This window comes from Myotis nattereri (genome assembly GCF_964212035.1).
Source record: "Myotis nattereri genome assembly, chromosome: 5".
Classification (NCBI taxonomy): domain Eukaryota; kingdom Metazoa; phylum Chordata; class Mammalia; order Chiroptera; family Vespertilionidae; genus Myotis; species Myotis nattereri.
The window spans coordinates 57,101,936-57,126,962 of NC_138080.1; the positions used below are offsets into that span (position 1 = coordinate 57,101,936).

The following is a 25,027-nucleotide window of genomic DNA, read 5'->3' on the forward strand; positions in this document are numbered from 1 at the left end:
TTACCCTTAATTTTTCTGGACTTATTTTATGCTATGCCTCTCTAATCAAGACCTTTTTGTTAAAACATTAATGATTTCTGTTTAAAGAATGATAGACATAAAGTTGCAGAAAATGATAAATTATTATTTATTGAAAGACATCCAGTTGAGAAATATATGGCACATGATTATGATTACGTTCCACTAATTCCTATACTTTCTGAATTATACTTTCTGCTAATTCCAGAGCATTATTTTCATGCAGCAGTGGTAGGAAGCATTGATTATTATTTTTTTATGCCCATCCTCTTGATAAAGCATGTAACATCAAGAACTTTTAGTATAGTCATTTCCTACCATTTGAGTATGCGATACTCTAATGTGAAGAAATCTTAAGAGTCTTAAGTCTAGGATATTTAGACTGGTTATTTGTGACATACAAAATGTAGTTATATAAAACCAGTAGTACCTGGCTTCCGCCTATCTTTGTGTTGAAATTTTCCCATCATTTATGGCTTGTCCCAAGCACAAAATCCTGAGCAATGTGATACCAGGTATTGAAGTAACAGTGCAGTTTGTGTTCACACACTGTTCAGGAGACCACGGGCTTATCTGAAGGTTTATCTGAAGCTTCTCTTTCTTCTGTAGTATCATTACATATTTCATCAGATATATCAGCTATAGTAGGGGTAGTCTGGGGAGTCAAAGTACGTCCAAACCCTTGATAGTGACCCACGGGGGAAGGTGGCACAGAAGAGGCAACAGAAATTGCATCTTGTGATGATGATGATAACAAGCTTGTATGTTCATTCTGATCTTGATCCTCGGGAAAAAATTTTTTCCTAGGATGTCCCATGACTGTCCTTCCTTTAAGGTAATATAAAGGTTTCCAAATTAGCCAAAAAGTAAGTATTCGTATTTTGCCTTTATAAACTTACATGCTAAAAATAAGCGCCCCCTTCCCCCTCCTTATTTGAAGAGCCTTATTGTGGTACTGCTTTAAACAAAGTCTTTTAATCTCTTACGGTAAATAGCTACTAATTTGCCCCTACAAAAATTACCTATTTGGATAAATTCAATGACTGGTACTTACCAACATGCCTTACTTGTTCAGAAATATCATCCCTAATGTCTGAAACATCCCACATAGCAAGAAAGGAATCAAAGCATGAGCCCTCTTCTGCTTCTTGGACATATGGTTTATATGAGAAAGTGTAGTGATGAGCAATAGCAGCCAGGAACATCTCAATACAAATAATAAAGTCCTACAACAAAAAAATAATCTTTAAGTCTAGTTTTGTAGGTAAAGGGAAAACACTATCTTCCTTTTAAAAAAACATATTCCTTTTCAAAAGTACTTAAGTATCAATAGGTGGGGTTTTCCTCATAAGTATAATCATTTTCCACTTTCCAAAATAATTACTTTTCACCTCAAAAAAACCCCAAACAGCCAAAAACTTAAATCTATTTTGCATTAACTTAGTCAAGTATTTCTTAGCAAAGTACATAGAATGCTCAGCCCACTGCTCAAGGACTAAGAGAAGAAGTGCAGAAAGATAAACTGACTAGGAATAACAAAATCTAGGTTGTATTCCTAGCTCTACTACAAATCAGTAATTAATGACTAATTTCTCTAGGGTTCCTCCATTTCACCTGTAAAGTGAGGATAACAGTAATGCCATAGCCTGCACATTGTCAGGTTTAAGATAAAATGTTTCATATAAACATGCTTAACAAATAGTCAAGTTCTATTGAATTTAGAGATAGCACTACTTACCTGGAGACCTGTAGCCACAGCTTCTACAGTTCGCCATTCCCACGTGTGCTTTTCAGAAATAACGCCAACTTTTACCAACAAAGCAATAACTACAGCTTGCCTATATGTTAGGAAAAGGTAAATGCCAAATCTATATCAAGCATAAAATGAGCAATTGTTTTAAAAATATGCCATTTTAAAAAGTTTAAACCCCAGCACAACCTGTGGACCATCACTACCACCACCACACCCTGCCTTCATAGCATTATCTTGAAGACACTGTCTATATTAAATATACTTTTACTTGCTTTACAAATTTACTCTTCTAGTAGAGTTTCATCACAAATTTGGATTATGTATTCTTGGAACTTCACTATTTGGCTTATGTCTTTTTGTTTTGAAAGTGTGTGAACTTAAGTTAGATTTAAGTTCTTCCTATACATAGATGATGCCTAACACACTGTACAATAGGCACTTAAAATGAAATAAAAGGTAGCCCTGGCTGGTGTGCTCAGTGGTTTGAGTATCAGCCTGCGCATCAAAAATGGTCACAGGTTCATTCCCCAGCTTCGGTCGTCGGGGTGCCTGTGGGAGACAAGCAGTTGATGTGTCTCTCTCCCTCCCTTCCACTCTCTCTAAAAAGCAATGGAAAAAATATCCTCATGAGGATTAACAAAAAATAAGAATACAATGAAATAAAGGGTGGATACTTAAATGTTATTTATACATGTGTTCATTATTCAAATTATTTTAAAAAACATTTGAAACCAGTCTTGTTTGAAGTACTGGAATTAGAGACAAACTTAGAAGGGGTCTAACTCTAACACAGGGAGTCATACTGAGCATTTCAAGCAAATCTCCGGATGTGACCCTAGGCTAAATTTCATCAGCTAATAATGAGACAGACACACTTTCATAGTTCTACAGATAAGAATAGTCACTCAATGTTGCTTGTAATGGTGAAACAATTAGGAACCTAAATGCCAATAGGAGATTGGTTAAAAAGTTACATCCACACAACAGAATACTGAGCAAAACCAAAAACCTAAACAAAATTATATTTTACTTTATTGGCAAAGAATTATATCCACAATATACTGAACATAACAAGTTAAGTTTTTGTAGTATGGAACTTTCTACGGAGTTTTAATAACACAATAATTCTGGGTGGTGGGATTAAGAATTTTTTCTTTTTCCACTTTTATTTTGTATGTTGTTAAATTTGATGTGTTTCTGGGCCTTTTATCATCCACCCTATAACTAATGGGACCATGTATAACTTTAACTGTTTTTTCTTGTTAATTCTCACCTGAGGATATTTTTTCCATTGATTTTTAGAGAGTGGAAGGGAGGGAAGGAGGGAGGGAGGGGGAGAGAGGACGAGGAAGAAGAGAAACAGAGAAATATCAATGTGAGAGAGACACATTGACTGGTTACCTCCACATGAGCGCTGACCAGGGTTAAGTATCAAACCTGCAACCAGGTAAGTGCCCTTGACGAATCAACCCGTGACCCTTTGGTGCTCTGGCTGATGCTCTAGACCAGTGGTTCCCAACCTTTTTTGGGCATGCCCCACCTAAGCATCTCTAAAATCCTGATGCCCCCCTGTGACATATAATTCTTATTATTCAAAAAGTGAACTCCTATTCATGTGGAAGAAGCCTAAAAGGCCATTAACTTGGTCTAAACAATCTTCCAAAGAATATGGCATCCATCCAAGAGAAAAATAAAAGAACGAAAGGACAGTTGAAGTACTGAGGTAGAAATCACTAAGAAACGGTTAAAAAAATCATAATAATATGAAGTGATATGAAAAAATAGCACAAGGTTTCAAAACATAATAGAGAACTAAAATGCATAACTATGTCACTATATTTATATACTGTATTTGAGGCCCCTTGAACTATAAGAACTGCAAAAAATTCATTGTTAATAACTCATTCTCAAATTGCCCCCCTTAAAATTCAAATTGCCCCCCTGTGGGGCATGTGCCCCATGTTGGGAACCACTGCTCTAACCAATGAACCCACTGGCCAGGACTGCCTTTAAAAATATTTTTATTTTTTCACTTTATTTTTTTCTTTTTAATTAATGTATCCTTATCCTCCTATGCCCCCACTCATGTCCTCACCTACTAATGAATATTTTCTCACATTATTAAATATTCTATTTTACTGCAAACTGCAAAGTATTCTCTTATGTGAAAACACCATGTTTATTTATTTATTTATTTTTAAATATTTTATTGATTTTTTACAGAGAGGAAGGGAGAGGGATAGAGAGCCAGAAACATCGATGAGAGAGAAACATCAATCAGCTGCCTCCTGCACGCCCCCCACTGGGGATGTGCCCGCAACCAAGGTACATGCCCTTCACCGGAATTGAACCCGGGACCCTTGAGTCCGCAGGCCAACGCTCTATCCACAGAGCCACACCGGTTCTGGCACACACCATGTTTATTTTAATGATTTCTTTAGTGATTCCTCTAGGGTTGAGACATTTAGGTTGTTTCAAAATATTTTTTTTTTAATTTTTAAAATGTTTTTTATTAATTTTTGGAGAGAGGGAGTGGGATAGAGAGATAGAAACATCGATAACATCAATGAGAGAGACACATGGATCAGCTGCTTCCTGCACACCCCCTCCACCCCTACTGGGGATGGAGCCCACAACCCGGCATGTGCCCTGGCTGGTAATCGAACCAGTGACTTCTTGGTTCCTGGGTTGGTGCTCAACCACTGAACCCACACTGGCCGGGCTCAAATTATTTTCTTCTTATAAATGTTACAGTGGCCATCTGGTTATTTCCTTACGAAAAACCAAGAAGGGCTAAAAGGATTAACTTTTTAAAAGGTAATTAGTGACATTTTAATTCATCTTCTATATTAAAACTATTTAAAAAATCCTCCCTAGTCAACAGTTTTATTGTCCTTAGGAAATGAGAACACTGAAGATAAAGTAACACTTACCAAAAAGAAACAAAAACCACCAGCTTTACGCAAAGGAACTTGCCAACAGGCTGGATTGGACTCAGTTCTTCCTTCAGTACTTTATAAAATAGCAGCAGACAGTACATGGCAAACTGGAAACAATCAAGATTAACAATTAAACTTCTTCATTAAGAATAACTAAATAGGGTGTTAGAAATATTAAAGTTATAAAGCTAAGACCTGGTACAGAGTAATGTTTCAGGCAAATTTTTCTAGGCTTTATTATGGTATTTTTAGATTAACAACAAGCTTTTATAGTTTACTGTGGATGAATATATGTGATATGAAATTTCTCAGAAGAGATGCATAACATTTCCCCTGAAAATGGTTTTAAGTGTTCACTCATTGGGGCCCAGAAACAATGAACAAATGACGGCCATGCATAGAAGAAATTAAAACATTATCTGCTTAGTAATGGCTTTTGTACACAAATTATCATTAATTTTTAAGGGTTGAGCCATTCATTATAAGTCACATTAAAAAAAGTTCTTTTCAATAAAACTGTAAGCATGATATCTGAAAGTAAGGAATCAGGGAAACAATTTTTCTCAAGGGCAGTATGTTAACCCAGTTTTACTTACTTTTATATAATAAATGCTCAAGACTTAACTATTTTAAAAAATTAGTTGTAATAACCTAATGTAGTGTTGCATAGCAGTAAACATTTTTCTAAAAGTTTACTTTTTCCATTAAAATAAACTGTTCACTTAAGATATTTAGAATATCAAAACAGTAACATATTAAATTGTTCATAGACCCATCATCCAACTAAAATGGTTTTTAACAGGCATCATCAACTAAAAACAAAATTTTGTTGCCTGATTATTCTCCCCCCCTTAACCTTACTTTCCATAGGTTTCATAAAAATTACTTTTAATAACTGCCAAATATTTTGGCCAGTGGAAGGACCATAGTACATTTCACCAGTCCCTACCACTGGGTTTAGTATTGTTTTTAGCCTTTCACTATTACAAACAAGGGCAGGGTCCCAGATTGCGAGAGGGCGCAGGCCAGGCTGAAGGACACCTCCACTCCTGCTGCGGCCCCCCCCCCCACACACACACACACAAATTTTGTGCACCGGGCCTCTATATACAATGACAATCAAAGCATAAGTACTTCTGACCATTACTTGAGGATGCATTCCCAGAAATGGAATTACTGGTCCCAAAGAATATAAACATGTGAGAAAACTTTAAATACACAGGCATTTGGTTAAATTTTTTTTTAATTTTTATTTATTTTTAGAGAGAGAAACATTGACTTGTTTCAAATCTATCCATGTACCCATCAGTTGATGCTTGTATGTGCCCTGAGTGGGGATTAAACCTGCAACCTAGGTGTATTGGGATGATGCTCTAACCAACTGAGCTACAGAGCCAAGGCCTGGGCATTTTTAAAAAAATATATATTTTATTGATTTTTTACAGAGAGGAAGGGAGAGGGATAGAGAGTTAGAAACATCTATCAGCCGCCTCCTGCACACTCCCCACTGGGGATGTGCCCGCAACCAAGGTACATGCCCTTGACTGGAACTGAACCCGGGACCCTTGAGTCCACAGGCCGACGCTCTATCCATTGAGCCAAACCGGTTAGGGCGGCCTGGGCATTTTTATTCTAAACCTCTAAAACCACACATGCATGCCACATATTCTAAATTACTATTTTGCTGAAAGTATTAAAAGATTTTAAATAAAGTGTACATTAAGTTGAAATAATCAGATAGTTAATATGTGAGCATTTCAGTATCTAGAACATAATTTTTTTAAACTTGGCATTCTCAATTTGCCTTTAATCCCAAATATATGAGAGAATCTTACTGAATATGCCTAGATATTTTTTTTAAGGGAGGGCATTGTGCTTTTATTTATGATATATCCAGAAATTGTGCAATAAGTACCCAGAACCAATGAACAAACACAATAAGCAGGCCAATATATGTCACCAAATAATTAGCAAAGATATAATACCTTTATATATGTATAAAGATATAAATTACAGCTTCTTGAAATTCTTCCTATAAACCTAACTTCAAGATAAAAAAGTAACAAGCTTTATTCCCAAAGAAACTTTCCCTAAGAATCTAGTTATAAATACTAATTTAGTACAGTTAGAATGCGTACTTACTTACCAATTGTGACATATTGTTTATTATAACCAAGTAAGTCCAAGCATTTGAAAAACTAAAGTTGCCTTCATCATATACACCAAGCAGCTCACAGATTCTAAATATGATAAAAATGAGATAACTTTATGATTAATAAATACAGCATGGACAGCAATACTTAAATTTAGAAGTCAGTTTATTTAAAAGACCCTATAGATAATTACTTGATTTTGGTCATAGAGGTGGTTCAAAAATAAAAACATTTTTTCTAGAAATGTTACATGATTGTACCTCCAATTTGAAGTAAATCCACAGTAAGACACAAACATTGAACTGGAAAGGTTATTATATATAGATTCAAAAAAATTATGCTGCCTTATTTTCAAAAGCTTGATTGTTATAAAATGCAGGTCTATAAGTACAACTAATGTTTTCACCCAAATTGTCTTGGAGGTAAATTGTTTTTTTAAAGAAGAGTTTATTGATTTTTAGAGAAGAAGGGAAAAGAGAGAAACATCAATATGAGAGTGTAACGTGGATAAGCTGTCTCCTGCATGCCCTACTGGTGACTGAGCCCACAACCTGGGCATCTGCCCTGTTTGGGAATCGAACCAGCAACCTTTTTGGTGCACAAGATGATGTCCAACCAACCGAGCCACACAGGCCAAGGCTTGGAGGTAAATTTTATGAAGACCCACATCTAAGTATTAACTTATATGATTACCTAGTTCCTAAACTGCAGAAAATAAAGCATACCTTCATAAATAAGTGAATTAGTCTTAACCAGGGGTGGGCAAACTTTTTGACTCGAGGGCCACAATGGGTTCTTAAACTGGACCGGAGGGCCAGAACAAAAGCATGGATGGAGTGTTTGTGTGAACTAATATAAATTCAAAGTAAACATCATTACATAAAAGGGTACGGTCTTTTTTTTTTTTTAGTTTTATTCATTTCAAGCGGGCCGGCCCGCGGGCCGTAGTTTGCCCACGGCTGGTCTTAACTCTAAGGTAAATACCACTAAAAATTGCTAGCTCAAAGGCAGAATAAATAATTGAACATTTCTCTCCCTTGTCTTCCCTTTCGTCCTCTGTAACCATGCAGAATGTTAGTTATGACTAGCAGATAAAATACGTAATCTACCTGCTTTAAATTATTTGATGTTTTTAAATTTTTAGGGAATAACTGTTACTAGGTAGCTTAATTTTACCTCAAGTGCTAAGCCTCGACAGAATTATTTAAAAATATGATTTCTACCTTGGAATATAGTGTTCATATTCTAACTTAACTACTGAGAAAATAAAAGCATGCAATGAATCTAAAGTAGCATACTTTAACTTCATGTAATAGAGGTTTCTGTAAAGCTATGTGAACTAGTATTTTAAAAAGAAAGTAGTTTTTAAATGATTTCTGGAAAGCTCTAGAGAGAATGTTAGTTAGAAGAATTCTGTGGCAAATCTTTGCCTATAAATGGTCACCTTATTTCATATAGTCGGGTTTCTATATATTATGTTTTTTAAATAAGACTACACCTGTGTTATAAACAAGTAAATTAATGTTCTTTAGATGTTTTTCGACTCAGTTGTCCCACATAAGAGCATGAAGACTTGGAAAAAAATAAACGATAATAGAAGCTCTATGTACTTACAAAGCAATGATGGTGGTGAATGGTCTGACAACTGTATACTGCAGTACACCCAGTTTGCACCTAAACAGCAGTACTCTGCCAAAAAAAAGAACTTAGCATTTTCAACTACTCATTTAAATAGTACCAGATTTTCTGCACAGTTCCCAAATTAAAGTCACTTTGACAAACGATGCCATATTTATATTTAATTCTTTTAACTTAGTCATTCTAAATGGCGACTGGGGAAGAATGTGGGTGGCAGCAAACAAATTATTTAAATACTATTTTTAAAGTTATTTGTCAACTACATCTTCTGCAGGACCCCCTTCCTGTGTATAGTGTCAAATTAGTGAATAGTGCTGCACAGATCAAAAGAAAAAAGGTGGGTCCCTGTGTGTTTCTGGAAGGAAAACTGACTAACAAATGAAGTGCGTGTGTGCATGTGTATGTGAAAGCATGCACACATGCAAGTTAGGAAGTACCATTTACATTTCAGGATTCAGTTTCCTTTCAAGGTTGGTAGTTAAGTGGCATTCCAGAGACTATCACTGACTAGATACTCTGAAAGGACAAAATAAAAATCCTATATAAACAACAGTTTTTATTCTACTGCTGGGCTCACTCAATATAGAGGAAATTTCACAAGCAGTAACAAACAAAAACAAAAAAGTCCCAAAACACAACTACCAAAAAAAGGCTTTCACCTGAGAGCCTTGTGTAAGTCTTAAAAGACCAAGCGGATCTGAGAACAAATGCTTATTTAGCATTCCTATCAGGAAAACTGGTCATCACTGTCATGTATTATGAATCCCCTAACTTGAGAATTACATCTAGGATGAGAATATTGTGAGTCTGGTATGCAGACCTTCAGATGCTGTGTTACTAGGTCTGAATAACTATTGGGGTTCTGTGTGCTGAGGTGGTTCACTCCCACGGACAAGTAAGCGTGCTCCCTGTGGTGGTGTGTCTAGGAATTGAACTTGGGCTGTTGCAAGATCTCTTGATGAGCATCCTTTGGCTGCACGTAGTGTGCTTCCTGTCCCGTAAGCTTTACAAAGCTTAAGTTGGAGCTGGTTAAACCTACAGTGTTCTATAAGCTGATTGCACACCAAACCTGAGACCATTAAGTGGGACTACATAGATGGATTAAATAGCCAATTAGATACCATTGAAAGCTGTGGAGAATTAAAGAACTAGGCGATTTATCTGAAAGAACTGCTGAGACAGAGACAATGTGAATGACAGTTACAAAGAACGAAACAGAATCAATTGTAACATATAATCAGAGTTACAAAAGACAGAGTAGAGGAAAGGAAAAATCAGAAGAGATTATGGCTGAAAACTTTTCAGAACTGATGAAAAACATGAATCTACATGATTGAGGCACACTGTAAATTAAGCAGGACTGAAACAAAACCAAAAAAACCTAGATACTTCATAACTGCAAAACATCAAAGACAGATAAGGTCTTAAATGCAGTTGGGAGACAGGTCACCTACAATGGAAAGACAATTAGATTGACCGCAGAGGGTTAACAGTAAAAACTGAAGCCAGAATTAGGTGGAATAAACTCTTCAAAATGCTCGGAGAAAATTCCTGTCAACGTAAGAGCTACATCCAGCAAAATTATCTTTCAAGAATTACATCCAGCAAAACTATCTTTCAAGAATGAGGGCAAAATAAAGATACTTTGGATAAGTATAAAACTAAAGGAATTCTTAAAATACTTTTAAGGAAGTGACTCTAGACAGATGAACTGAGATGCAAGGAGTGAATGTAGAACTTAAAGTAAAATGTATAGTTTTAAATGCATGTTAAAGGAAGAAAGGCTATAAATTAAAAAGCGAAGGCTCTAATATGTTAGGAAAAGAACAAAGTAAACCAAAAGAAATGAAAAAGGAAAAAACAGAGCAGAAATAATGGAATAGAAAACAAATACATTCTAGAGAGACGCAAAACAAAACAAAAAATCAGTCCTTGAGACAACTAGGGAAACTTCTGGAAAGATTTTTCAAGAAAAAGATAAAGATACTAATAACATTAGAAATGGAAAAGGAGTCATCACAATAGATTCAAGAGAGATGAAGTTATAAACTAATGTAGCCCATATATTTTAAAACTTTATTCTGCCCAATTCCTAAAAAGTATAACTACACACACACACACACACACACACACACACACACACACACACACACGATTCCAGAAACAACAGGAAGCCTGTCTTCCCACAATGAAAAGTCCAGGCCTAATCTTTCAAGGTATAGTTCACAATCTCTTCTTATAATTGACAAATAAAAGGCAGTAATTCCTATTCAGGCAGTATAACCTGGATATCAAAACCAAACAGGGAAGGTATAAGAAAGGAAACTAGTAGTCCAATTTTAATTACGTAAAAATTCTAAACAAAATATTAGCAAACCAAATCTTGTAGAAAAACAGATGATTCATCATAACCACTTTAAATTTGTCCTTGAAAGCAAGGTTTAAACTTAATGTAATTCACTACATTAATAGGTTAAAGGTGAAAAACCATGATCATTTCACTAGATATAGAAAAAGCATATGATTTTGTCATTAACTAGCTATATCATCTTGAGTAAATTAATTTCTGCAGGCCCTGGTTTCCACTTGTAAAAGGGTGTTAATGAAATGATTTGTAAGGTTTACACCCACAATATTTTAAGTTTTCTATTTAGAATGAATAATGTAAAAGAAACGAACTTATGTGTGGATTATAAAAATGTGTTGTTTTAGTCTTCAAACTTGACTATGAACTACTCAAGGTTAGGGACTCAGCTTTTTTTGTCCTGCTCATAGTACTTAACACAGCTTTGCAGAGAACTAGCAGCTTAAATAAAACCAAAACATTAAAGAAATAAAACGAAGCATACTTACTCTCCCATAGTCCATGGTGGACAGCAACATAAAGGAGGGAAATGTTTCTGTTGATCTTTGGCTTCAAGGATTAATACCAGATTCGGATACCGGTTAGTTAAATAATTGGTAAGGAATCCCATAAAGTTGTAAATGACATAAGCTTCGTAACATTCTCTGCAGGTATCCACATATATTGCAATGCTGGGATATTTCAAAGCTACCCACTATAAAAAAGCACAGATGTTAAGAATAGTTGCAGCTAAGATAAAATGAATCGCCACTCCAATTCATGGTATTTTGAACTTGACACATACCAGACAATCTGTGAGGTGAATTTCTAAAAGCAGTAAACATTTTGGATATTGGTAAATGAAATGTCCATGTTTGGGGGTAAAATAATGAATACAACAAACCTAAATTACATTCACTTGGGTTTTTAAATAAAATCTGAAATCTTTCTTGACATAATCATAGAAAATGCTGTGAAAAACATTTTCTTTATATTGAATCAAATTAAAGCAGTCACCTGTAACAAGTGTGGTAGGATCCATTGGGAAGGTTTTTTTGTTGTTGAAATGAAAGATTTAGTAAGTAAAAAGGATGATGATATCAATTTAAACATTGTATTCTTTTAGGGCTAAGAGCGATTAATCTGAAATTTTAAAAGATCAAGCAAAGAAAACAGCTATAGTTTTGGTGTGTTTTTTTTTTTTAAATAAGAGAATGTTTATTTAGAAACTCATCACAGAGGTAGGAGTGAGTGGTAGAAGAAATGGGCTCAGGAGAGAATGGACCTGGGTGCAGGAGGAAGAAGAGGGGAAGGGGAAAGGTGAGGGCATGCTCAGGGGAGATCGATAACAGCTATAGATTTTAAAAAATGTTAAATGTCTGCCTTCTCTATTGTCATACTTTACCTTCTTTATCAACATTGAAAATAAGTGAACCTTTTCACTTTTCTTCTTAATTTGATTCTTAGTGTCAAATACTTTCATTACTTTAAGCATTCTGTAAGTATAGTTAGTATCTTCCAAAAAGTCCTTAGTTAATGAGATAAAATGAAACATACTTACACTATCTAAACTGTATATGGGTACCATCCAAAGAATCCTATTTGGAGAGCAAAACATAAATTAAAAACATTTTACATTATATTTATGAAGTAAGTCAGTCAACACAACACTAATACAGTAGATTCAAAATATATTAAGATTTACCTTATTATTGGTTTCTGTAGTTCAGGTTGTGTATAATGCACTAAATGTTGCAATATCCCCCATAGTGATATAGGTATAGTCAACAACAAAAATATTCCAGCAATAAACCAAGCCTTGGTGTGTATTCCAACCTTAAGAAGCAGAAGAACACGCTGGTATAAATTCTCTGATATTAAAAGTAAAGAGCTAAATATTTTTATTTTTTAAATTTCCATTTATTTGATTATTAATGGGGCTTAATATTTTCCAAATGACTAGTAGCCATTTTTTATTTATTCTTTAATAAGCAGCCTATTCTTACTTTTGTAGAGGGAGGGAGCAGAGTTTTCCTCATGGGATTGAGCATTTTTCCTCATGGGGCTTTTTGTAATAGTGTTGTGTACATTAACGATGTTAACATCATGTCATTTTCCCTCAGCTGACTTGGCCTTTAGAGTTGATTATTGTGTTTGGAGATATACAGAATTTTCAAATTTTCTACACAACTCAAATCTACCTACATTTTCTGCAAATTCTGTTACACAACATGTTAGTAGAACATTTACTAAATGCTGACTATATCAGATACTTTAACATGCATTAAGTCTTTTAACCCTCCTATTTAATAAATAATGCAACAACTACTGTTCAAGTAAACTGTGTTAATATATGCTATCCCTTTTATACATAACAATATCAACTCAGGATATTACACTTAAAAAAGCTCTAAACTTGTATGCATGCATATAAGCATAACCAATGGATAGACACCAGGGGATGAGGGCATGAGTGGGGGATGGGGAACAATGGGGGGATAATATCTTAATCAATAAAGGGAAAAAAATAAAAAAATAAAAGCTCTAATTTCTCTTTTAGGTCAATATCTGATCAATATTCTATCCTGTAAAAGCTTAATTTCTAAAAATATACTTTGAATTATCTCATCCTAAGTAGAGCTGCATAAGGCACATACTTTTTGATAAAAAACAAATTTATTTGAACCTCTGTTATGTCTGAGGTGCCCTTGAGAATAAATTTTATACTAACTTGGACTCTTGCCTTAAAGAGTGTGAATTCTTTTAATAAAAAAAAGGCAAATGCTAACTTTTTAAAGGAAAAAAGGTAGGCATTTATTTTTGGTACTTGAGGGATTTGAACAGTTAATTAAAATAGAACTGAAGTCCACAACTTCTAGTTTTACAGTTTTGACAGTAAAAGGTGGTCAAAGATTAAAGAAGCAGAAAACAAAAGAATACTGACAAATATATTTTTATAACAATAAATTCCTAGATTAAACTGTATGGAGAACTTAAAAAGCAAATATGAAAGCCTTGCCAAATGCTGGAGATTACTCAAAGCAGTCAGTGAAAGGCAAATGTGTAGAGTGAAAGATTCTGAAAGGAATGTCTGAGCAATCATATTCCAGGGATTTCTGCTTGACTAAATGTCATGTAAAAGTGAGTATTCATTTTAGTGATGACCTAAAGTAATAATAAAAATAAAAAAGTCTGCTATAAGGTGATCACTAGGAACAGTATTGCCACGTAATTTTAATGCCCACAGTTGTCTTTATGATTGCCTTAGTGCCAAAAAGTAGAACTTGATAGTAGACTTAAGAGAAAAATGATGTGTCTGTGACTAATAAAGGCAAAGTGTGCTGTAAGGGAAAAAGTTCTTTTTCAAACGATCAGAAAAGAAGTGACTAGATAACTGAGTCATTTCAGTATCGTGATGCCAAATTTAAAATATCTTGCATTATGGAGTTAGTACCATTTTTACATTGTCAGTGGTAGTTGAGTTTCATCTGTACACATTAATTTGAATTACTGGTTTTACAGCTGTTTTGAAAAGCCATATGTATAAGAAATTTAAATTCTTTGATGCATATTTAAGCAACATAATAAAATAAGTCACCTCTAGGTATCTGTAGAAGTTAATATAATTATTACATTAATTTTAATTTAATTTACATTTATCTCTGAATTATGCACACTTGAGACACACTGACATAAGGATACCATTAACATTATTACATTTCTCAGCCATGAGTAGGGTTTCCTGGCTCACAAAACAAGGGGGAGATAAGCAGCGGAGATTTTTTTTCCCCCCACTAAGGTAACTTGAAGAAAGTAGAGAGGAACGATAAGGCCATTAAAGATGAGCATCCAGGAGTGAGATAATTGTCCCTCAGTGGAATGCTTTCAGAGCAGAGTACAGAGGAATAGGAGAGCATTTTCCCCAATCCTCCTGAGGGGAAGAGAGAAGCACTAACATGGAGGGTAGCTACTTGGGGCATGAAGACCAGAGGGCAGAGTAAAATGACTGCAGAGGATCGTGACATTTGTGCATTTAATTTACTTGACTTCAATTATACATACTTGGCCAAGTAAGAGAGTGAAAGGAATAGCTTAAATAGTGCAGACGGCCATCTTGCCGTTCCAAAAAATGTGTGCGCCCCACCATGGCCATGTGACCAGCTTTAGGAACCTCCTGTTTCCTACAATCTCAGTTCCCATCCACTTCAGTGAGCACTGTGATTCTAGTGTTTAAAAGACATGCGCTTTTATACAAAACTGTCTCTAAATATCAACTACTTTATCTAAGGCTCAGGCAGATGCTACAACTTTGCCTTAGGTGTTCAATTGAGAACCTAATCCCAACTGAGATGCTATTACAGAAGAAAAAGAATTGCTGCTCCAATGCAAGAACAGTGATGCTATTTTAAAAACAACTGTGGTAATTAGGGCTTACTGAGCACCTACTGTGTGCTGAGCAGAGTGTTAAGTGTTTTGTATTCATTTAGTGAATAATGAAGAGAAGGAAAAGGGTAACTAAACATGTAGAGCGCTTTACCACAATGTCACGTTAGCCACTTGTCTCAGTGTTCATTTCTACAGGATGAAGATAATACCTATGCTCCTAGGGTATCAACAATGTTAAATAAAATTATATCCAAATATTGGGAACATGCTATAGATCAGTGTTTAGAACCTTAAAAACCAAAACACAACAAGGGAAAAACAACAACCCTGCTCTCTTAATCCCACACTCCTACCTACTATGCCATTCATTTCTTAGGTCCCCGTGGGAGTCAAAACGAAAATGAACAAAAACTTGTTTTCATATCTTGATTCCACTTCTTTACCCCACCACATTCATTTTTCAAACACCTCTCTCCAGTTTCAGCCATTACATTTCCATTGAACCATTATTAGGGTCACTATAAAATGACAATTTCTATCTTGTGAAGTCAGCGGATGGCTCAACACCACCAGAAACACACCTTTCCTGGCAATGCACTTCCCCTCTGGCTGCTACTCCTTTTTTGTTAAGTTCCCATTCTTCTACTTGACCTCTAACTCTTGGTGCTAGGTCCTTGGCCTTTTCTTCTTCCTTACAATGACATTCTTCTTCTTCTTTTTTTAAAAAATATATTTTATTGATTTTTTACAGAGAGGAAGGGAGAGAGACAGAGAGTTAGAAACATCGATGAGAGAGAAACATCGATCAGCTGCCTCCTGCATACCCCCTGCTGGGGATGTGCCTGCAACCAAGGTACATGCCCTTGACCGGAATCGAACCTGGGACCCTTCAGTCCGCAGGCTGATGCTCTATCCACCGAATAGAGCCAAACTGGCTAGGGCAGCCGTGGGCAAACTACAGCCCGCGGTTTGAAATGAATAAAACTAAAAAAAAAAAAAAGACCGTACCCTTTTATGTAATGATGTTTACTTTGAATTTATATTAGTTCTCACAAACACTCCATCCATGCTTTTGTTCTGGCCCTCTGGTCCAGTTTAAGAACCCATTGTGGACCTGAGTCAAAAAGTTTGCCCACCCCTGGGCTAGGGCGACATTCATCTTTATGGCTTTAAACACCATCTCCTTTCTGACAACTCCCATTAGTGCAATGGCCTTAAGGAGGGCGCATGCCCCTCATGATTGAGCAAGGCTTTCGTGAAAACTCAGGAATTGAGGAAAGTCACAGGGGAATGGAGTGAGGTTGGTGTCAGGTCATGTTGGGCCTTAATGATCATGGTTAGGGATATTGACTTTTAATCTGGGACTAGGAGTGACTGGAAAACTTTGAAAAGAGGACACACTTTAATGTTTTAATTCAATACTTTTGCTGGTGTGTTGAGAATAGTCCAGGCAAAACATGATAAGAATTCAGCTCGGTGTTAGCAGTGGAGACTGCAGATTAAAATTTTCCTTAAAAGCGGCACTTAAAAAACTAGTTGAAACCAACAACTGAGAAGTCTTAAAATAGGTTGCTACTATGCATATCATTAACCATAACAGTATGTCCTATACCATACTCCAAACAAATACTTCAAAGTAAAAAATCCTCATTGGTATTAAGATGTCTTTGGTAAACAAGTTATGGAAAAACCTAAATATCCAACAAATAGGAAATATTTAATGTGGTTGAACAGGATATTAACATTAAAAATAACTATATGGACTATGCCAGTATGGGAAAAGAAACAAAAAATAATTTAGTGAACATGCAGAAAACAAATGTATATTAAATACATTTTGTTTACTTACGTAAAAATCATTTCCACAATTAAAGGCCTCAAATTGAAGGCATGAAGAAGTACAAGTTGGGTTGCAGGCTTGATCCCTGGCCTTGGTCAAATGTGCAGGAGGCAACCAATCGATGTGTCTCTCTTACATCGATGTGTCTCTTTCTCTGTCTCTCCCCTTCCCTTCCACTCTCTCTCTCAAAATCAAGGGAAAAATATCCTCGGGTGAGGATTAAAACAACAATAACAATAACAACAACAACAAAAGTATAAATTGGCAATTACAAAACAGTCATGGGGATAAAAGGTACAGCATATGGAATATAGTCAATAATATTGTAATAATTATGTATGGTGTCAGATGGGTGCAAGCTTATTGAGATGATCACTTTGTAAGTTATATAAACATCTAACCACTATGCTGTACACCTGAAACTAATATAATACTGAATGTCAACTGTAGTTGAAAAATAAAATTAAAAAAACAAACATATAAACAAAAGCCCTCAAACAGCCATGGTCTTGTCATAGGTCTTGAAAAATAGGTGTTTCTAACTAAAAGTACTTTCTGGTTATTTTTAACTTAGAATTTAAAGTTCATTATACAATTTCTATAAAGTACATATCTTAGTTAAGTATTTACCTTGGGTTCTTCCAGCCTGTAGTACTTTACTGATGTCATAATAAGAATATGACATCAAAAAATATACAAGGGACTTTTTGCAAAACCTTTGTTGGTTAAGAGTTAATTTCTAAAGTAAAAACAAACAACAAAGTTAAACTAGAATCTTTTAATTCAGGAAGCTAATTAAATGCTAATAAAAGTCAATACATGGTTTTCAAGGTAGTTTATATGATCAAGTCCAACATCTGAACAGATTAGATTTAAGGAATAGAATTCCCTTACTTTCAAGGAATTGATAGATACTTGCAGAACAAAACAGTGCTCTTTTACGCAGCTACCTTAATACATCCTATGTTCTCGACCAGGTCCTGCCTCCACCTGTGTCATGCTTTGAAAAACTATGCACAAGGAAACAGACAGGCTTATCTCTTAAAACTGGGCTCATTTACGTGATTTGGTTTTCAGGATATCAAGTCTGGGGCATTCAGGGTAAAAATGGGCAACCTGAGACGGGCAGGAAGGTAGAAGAAAGGGCAGAGCCGAGGGTGCAGTCCCCTTACCTGCAGTTTCTGCAATTCCCACACGGAAAGGGGAACCGCGACCATTATGACCACCAGGTAGATGACCGCCACTAAGGGTCGAATCCATTGTCTCCAGTTCGTCCAGGTACAAGTGCAAGGCATGTCTCCGCATAAATCAGCTCCGAGTAGCAAGGAAAAAGGGCTCGAAGGAGGTTTTGATGGGGAGCCCTGTTCTTTGGCTGTTTTCTCAACTCGCATACTACAGAGAAACTGCTGTTGGGCGCCTTTACCAGCAGCTGGAGCCGCCTCCTCGGCCTGCGCTGTGCTTTCTGCTGCAGCTGCGGCAACGGCGGCCGCTCTGGGTGCTCCCGGGGAGCTGGCCGGGCTGCATTCTTTCCTCCCCGCTCCGCATCTACCCAGTGCCTCCGCGGCGGGAACCCCGGGCGGGGCCGCAGCCCTCACCTGGGGATCGCCCAGAGCTCCGCCAGCACCATGGCCTGGAGGGCTGCGCCGAACCGGACCGGCTTCTACGGGTCCTGCACACAGCTTGCTTCTGCCTCGTAGCTGCCGGCCCCCTCGCTTTCCCCTCGGGCGGCCAAGCTTCCTACCTCCTGGGCTCGCAGGGCTCTCTGCGCCCTTTTCTTCCGATAAACCGAAGGGCGGAATCAAACTCTCCAGCCTCACGATTGCTGCACCTGCGCCAAGGGGCCACCCTCCCCAAGCGGAACCCAGGGCCAATCCATGGCTTCAGCCCCAGCGGTCTGAGGCCGGTGATTGGTCGAAAGTGCCAAGCTGCGCCCGCCTTATCCGGTTCGCTTTGCACGCTCCGATTGGCCATTTGCTGCGGGGGGCGGGGCTGTAGGGAGGCGTGTCAAGGTCAGAGACTTGGAAGCAGGGAAAGGGGAATGAAGTTGCTAGAATTGACTGAGATCACTTGAGGAACAGCTGCTCCGTTCTTCCGCCGGCTGTATTCCGGCTTTCAGAAAGCCTGGGTAAGAGGCAGTCGTTCCCTTAGGCCCGAACCTTCTTCTGCACAAAGGAGTTCGGATTCTCGGTGGGAGAGGATGGGGGAGCCCCTTGCAAAAGTCAGAGAAAAAGAATGGGAAACGCCTGCCTCGTTTTCCGTCAGTGGCTAGAGCATAGGGGTTGGGCCGCTCCGGCGTTTGGGGACCACGCAGAAAGGCCCTTCTAAAGATAGCTTGCTTTTGGGAGCCCTGCAGATACTGAATATCCTTTCTGCATTGGGAACCTGTGTTCAAAGCTCACACCCACTTAAGTTTCAACAGGTTGGCATTCCAAACTGACACATTTTATGTTCTTCGGGCTTTCTCGATTCGTTTAGAAAGGCCTGTAAGGGCCCATTTACCATTTGCTTGCTCACAGACGCGTCCCCTGTTATAACTGTCATTTTCTGAGGGGCAAGCACTGTACTAAGTTCGTTATTTTCTACCAGTTAATCTGCACAAACATTCCAAAAGGTGGGCAGTTGTCCGCGTTACAGGTGGAAATACAGATTCGCGCGGCTGGATACTTTGCCTGAGCTCTCCGAGCTAGTGAGTGTTGGAGCTGGGAGTTTAACATGGACGGGTCAGAGAGCACCTGCCAGCTGAGAATTTCTGCCTAATGGCCTTAGGAACAAGAAGCTCTCCTGTAGTGGAGGGTTCCCACAGGCAGTGAGGGAATGCTAACTTCCCTGGTGTCATTCGTGCTGGCCAACATTTGTTGCTTGGTTCCTGCGTCCCTCTTCTAGATCTAACATCTGCATATTACAATCTGGTGTATGGTAATACAAACTGTTTGAGAAATAGGCCTTTTGTTTGTTCTTCCTAAGCTAACCTCTACGAAATTGGAATTGTATTTTTGAAAATTTCCTGATCTTCACATTAAGGCATACTCCCTGTTAAATTGCAGAAAATATAAGAATAAAGAATAGAAAAGTAACCTTTACTCTATAACTAAGTATAACGACTATTTACTTTTTTGATACACAATATAGTCTTCCTTGCATATACTGCACATGTGGACTGTCTCTGTGCTTTCAGCCACGGTCATTGCCACCTATATTCTTTCTCAGAGGTAAACTTTTTTTGCCAAATTTGTGAAATCTTCCTTGATTCCCCTTCCCCATATCCTATAGCACTCTTAAAAAAACAAATAAATAATATATTATTGATTTCAGAGAGGAAGCGAGAGGGAGGAGAGATAAAAACATCAATGATGAGAGAGAATCATTGATTGGCTGCCTCCTGCGTGCCCCACATGCCCTCCACTGGGGTCAAGCCGAAACCTAGGCATATGCCCTGACCAGGAATCAACGGTGACCTCCTGGTTGCTAGGTGGTCGCTCAACCACTGAGCTACCATAGCTGGGCTATAGCACTCTTTTCTGACCAGTCAAATGTTGTGATTTTTTTTTTACTTATTTATCTGTCTTTTTAGAATGAATTCCTATGAGCAAGCTACAGTTCTAGAACTGTTAGAATAAAGCAAGAGAGGAAAGCCAGAATGTCAGACGTACAAGTTGTTCCCATACCAGTTTGTGAACTGGGGTTCATCTATGATGAAGTTTCTGCAGATCAACAGAGAAATGAGAAAAGTATATACAGTGAGTTTTTTATTCAGTCAAACTTATTCACTCTTAAGGAGTGTGCTTAATCTGAAATTGTCCATTCCATTTCTTTTCTATGATGAAAATTATACAGTAGTTATTTTCTAAATGTCTTACTTTGGAGAATAAAAAGTTGGTAACTTTATTTGTTCATATTTGTTTTATTATTTCTGAAATTTTTCTTGGCCTATGAAATCCTAAAGTCTAGTAATCACTGAGGTAGTGTATAGCCACTAAATTCAGCAATCACATGCTTACATGATCCTGATCTGCTCTACTTGTTATAGGTGGTCTCTATTCTTTTTTTTTTTTTTTAAATATATTTTACTGATTTTTTACAGGGAGGAAGGGAGAGAGATAGAGAGTTAGAAACATCGATCAGCTGCCTCCTGCACATCCCCCACTGGGGAAGTGCCCGCAACCCAGGTACATGCCCTTGACCGGAATCGAACCCGGGACCTCTCAGTCCGCAGGCTGACGCTCTATCCACTGAGCCAAACCGGTCTCGGCCTCTATTCTTTCTGGATATGACAGCCTAAGCCTGAGGGTGGATCTGAGCTTGATAGTGTTCTGAAAATAAGAAACAGTTGTAACTGGCAGATGGGACTGGGGTCAAAAGCAAGCTATTAGACATTCCTGATGCAATTTATGTAGATAAAATGAAGTTTATATTGATTTGTCATTGTATCACATAAAAATAGGTAGATGGAATTTTGCCATCCATAGAAGATATGTTTCGATCAGTCTGACTTAAAATGAGAAGTTAGTGAAATTCACTTGGAGGGTTCCTGGGAGATGGGCATGGTTAACCCTTTGGCATGTATCTCCATATCTCTGTATAAGTATGTTTGTGGTGGTTTTAAAATACCCACAAAAAGATAGACTCTTCCCTTAAATCTGTGTGGGCTTCTGACTGATTTGACCAGGAGAATATAGTGAAAGTGATCTGAGCCACTACATGTGACTTAAGAGGCTAGGTCATAAAAGGCCATGAAATTTCACCTTGTCCGTTGGAACTTGCCTTTGGAACTCTCAGCCATCATGTAAGAGGTCTACCTGAGGCTGGTGTGCGGTGAAAAGCCCACAACATACAGAGAGGCCCCTTGAAGGTACTCTGACAATCACAGCTGACCTCCAGTTTGCCCTGCCCCAGTGCCAGTTATGTGAGTGGAGAAGCAGATTCCAGTTCTCAGCTATTTGAATTACCCTTCAGCTTTTTGAGTCTTCCCAGCTGAGGCCCTAGACTTGTGAGCCATTCCTGTTCTGCCTTGTCCTGATTCATTAACCGAAGAATCCATGAACTCAAGAAAGTTAGAAGACAAGACACCAACTGGGAGAGAATATTTGCAAAAGACAAATCTGATGAAGACTGTTATTCAAAATATGCAAAGAACTCTTGCCCTGGCTCAGTTGCTCAGTGGGTTGGAACATCACCCTGTACACCAAAAAGCTTTGGGATTTAATCCCTGATTGGGGAGTGTACAGGAGGCTACCTGTTGATGTTTTACTCTCACATGGATTTTTTTCTCTCTCTCCTTCCCTCTCTCTCTAAAATCAATTGAAAAAACATATCTTCGGGTGAGGATTGAAAAAAGAAAGAAAATGTATATACAAAGAATTCTTAAAACTCAACAATAGTAAGATGACAAAAACTCAAAAAGAATGGGCCAAATATCTTAACAGATCTCACCAAGAAGACTTACAAATGTCAAATAAGCATATGAAAAGATGTTCCACATCAAGAATATGCAAATTGAAACAACTAAACATCTATTAGGATGGCCAAAATTCAAAACACTGACACCAAATGCTGGTGAGGATGTGGAGCAAAAGGAAATCTCTTATATGGCTGGTGGGTATACAAAATGAATGGTACACCCTCTTTGGAAGACAGTTTGGTGGCTTCTTACAAAATAAAACACGTTCTTATCATGCTGTCCAGCAGTTGCATTCCTTACTATTTACCCAAAAGAACTGAAATCTTTTGTTCACACGAAAAGCTATCAACAGATATTTATAACAACTTCATTCGTAATTGCCAAAGCTTGAAAGCAACGAAGATGTCCTTCTGTAGATAAATGGATTAATAAACAGTGGTACCTTTCAGACAATAGAATATGATTCAGTGCTAAAAAAGAAACAAGCTATCAAGCTATGAAGAGACCAAAGGGGACTTTAAATGCATATTATGAAGTGAAAGAAGCCAATCTGAAAAGGCTATATACTGTATAATTTCAACTATATTCTGGAAAAGGTAATTATGTATGGGAGTACTAGGTATATGGGAATTCTCTATACCTTTCAATTTTGTTGTAAACCTAAAACTGCTCTAAAAAATAAAGTCTTAAAAAGAATCCATGAGCATAATGAAATGACTTTTTTTAATTCACTAAGTTTTGAGTTATTTGTTATGCATCTTTTCCAGTGAATAGATAACTGAAACAATGTCTTTTGTCTATTAATAAGTAGTTTTAATTTTTTTAAAATATATTTTATTGATATTTTACAGAGAAGAAGGGAGAGAGATAGTTAGAAACATCGATGAGAGAGAAACATCGATCAGCTGCCTCCTGCACATCTCCTACTGGGGATGTGCCCACAACCCAGGTGCATGCCCTTGACCGGAATCGAACCTAGGACCTTTCAGTCCGCAGGCCGACGCTCTATCCATTGAGCCAAACTGGTTAGGGCAGGTTTTTCTTTTTAAGGAATACGTTGCCTTTGGAGTCTGAGTTTGTGCTAACCAATCAAAAGAAATATTAAGTGAATTTTAGATTTAATGGTGACAAATGCAGGGAAGAGATATGAGGTCTTTATGCTTGATTTTGTAATGTGTTATTTTCTCTCCTCCCCCAAATGGGAAGGAAAATGGTCTACTATACACTAAATGAATGGAGAAGAAAATAAAAATGGTACACACTGTAATATCAAACTTTAAAATCTGAACTTTGAAACTGAGTATTTTTGCCCATTAAGTTTCAGCTTTACCTACATCTTTCAGGCTACATTTAAGCTTCATTGAAAACACCAGGGTTTATTCATCTCTACCATCCTTACACCTCCCTACATTTATAACAGATAAAGGGTAGATATTTATCGGTACTATCATATCTTTATGTCTGTATGTCTTTATATACATTCAACCTTGTCTTTGTAAAAAATATATTTTTATTGATTTCAGAGAGGAAGCCTCTTCGCTTAAACTGCTAAAATATTTAAATGAACAGGAATTTGCCCTCATCTTCAAAAGTATGTTACTAGAATTACTAGATTAATGACTATAGGCTCTCTAGTTTCCTCACAAGAAAGGTGATAAAGTATCTTAAGCCACCTGATACTCCTTAGTAGTATATGTTATCCTTTCTCATTCGAGTGACGAAGACACTGTGAATGGCATAAACAACTTGCATAGTAAATAATAAATTACCTTTTTCTATAAATTATTTCTCACTAGATGAACTTTCCAGTAGCTCTGTTTAGTGGGGAACTTTTTTTCTTCTTCTTATCTCCATTGATATTTTATTTTCAGGCTGATTTAAGTGACACTTCTGGAATATCAAGTTACAGGCTAAATGGAATGTAAAAAACCTTAATAACTTTAAATAAAAGATTCAAAACTAGATAATCCAGAAGATTTAGGAGAGAAAGTGTTTCTGGTTAGGAAGAACATTCTGTGCATTAGAAAAAATCTGAGAAAGGAAAAACATTTTTTTTTTGCTGAGACAAATTCTTTTAGGATTTAAATAGAGGTCAATATGTCATTGGTACATTAGATGCTAGACCAGTGATGGCGAACCTATGACATGCGTGTCAGAGGTGACTCGCGAACTCATTTTTTGGTTGATTTTTCTTTGTTAAATGGCATTTAAATATATAAAAATATTTAAATATATGAAATAAATATCAAAAATATAAGTCTTTTACTATGGTTGCAAATATCAAAAAATTTCTATATGTGACAGGGCACCAGAGTTAAGTTAGGATTTTTCAAAATGCTGACACGCCGAGATCAAATGGTTCGCTATTACTGTGCTAGACTATAATGATTCCCATGGTAAGAAGGCTTGACTTACATGAGATAAGAATTCATGGGAGGCCAAAACCGGTTTGGCTCAGTGGATAGAGCGTCGGCTTGCGGACTGAAAGGTCCCAGGTTCGATTCCGGTCAAGGGCATGTACCTGGGTTGCGGGCACATCTCCAGTGGGAGATGTGCAG

The 25,027-nt window shown here is 37.2% G+C and overlaps 1 protein-coding gene across 1 annotated transcript; it reads right to left on the minus strand.

The window, feature by feature from the left end:
* Positions 1 to 108: 108 nt before the first annotated feature.
* On the minus strand, positions 109 to 18,959 carry TMEM184C (transmembrane protein 184C). Its single transcript, XM_081092262.1, has 10 exons — positions 18,244 to 18,959; positions 12,551 to 12,681; positions 12,407 to 12,443; positions 11,355 to 11,560; positions 8,478 to 8,552; positions 6,857 to 6,950; positions 4,705 to 4,817; positions 1,757 to 1,856; positions 1,073 to 1,244; positions 109 to 846 (listed from the first exon to the last, which is right to left on the minus strand). The coding sequence occupies exons 1-10, from the start codon at positions 18,460 to 18,462 to the stop codon at positions 572 to 574; spliced, it is 1,422 nt and encodes a 473-aa protein (XP_080948388.1). The 5' UTR covers positions 18,463 to 18,959; the 3' UTR covers positions 109 to 571.
* Positions 18,960 to 25,027: the final 6,068 nt, after the last annotated feature.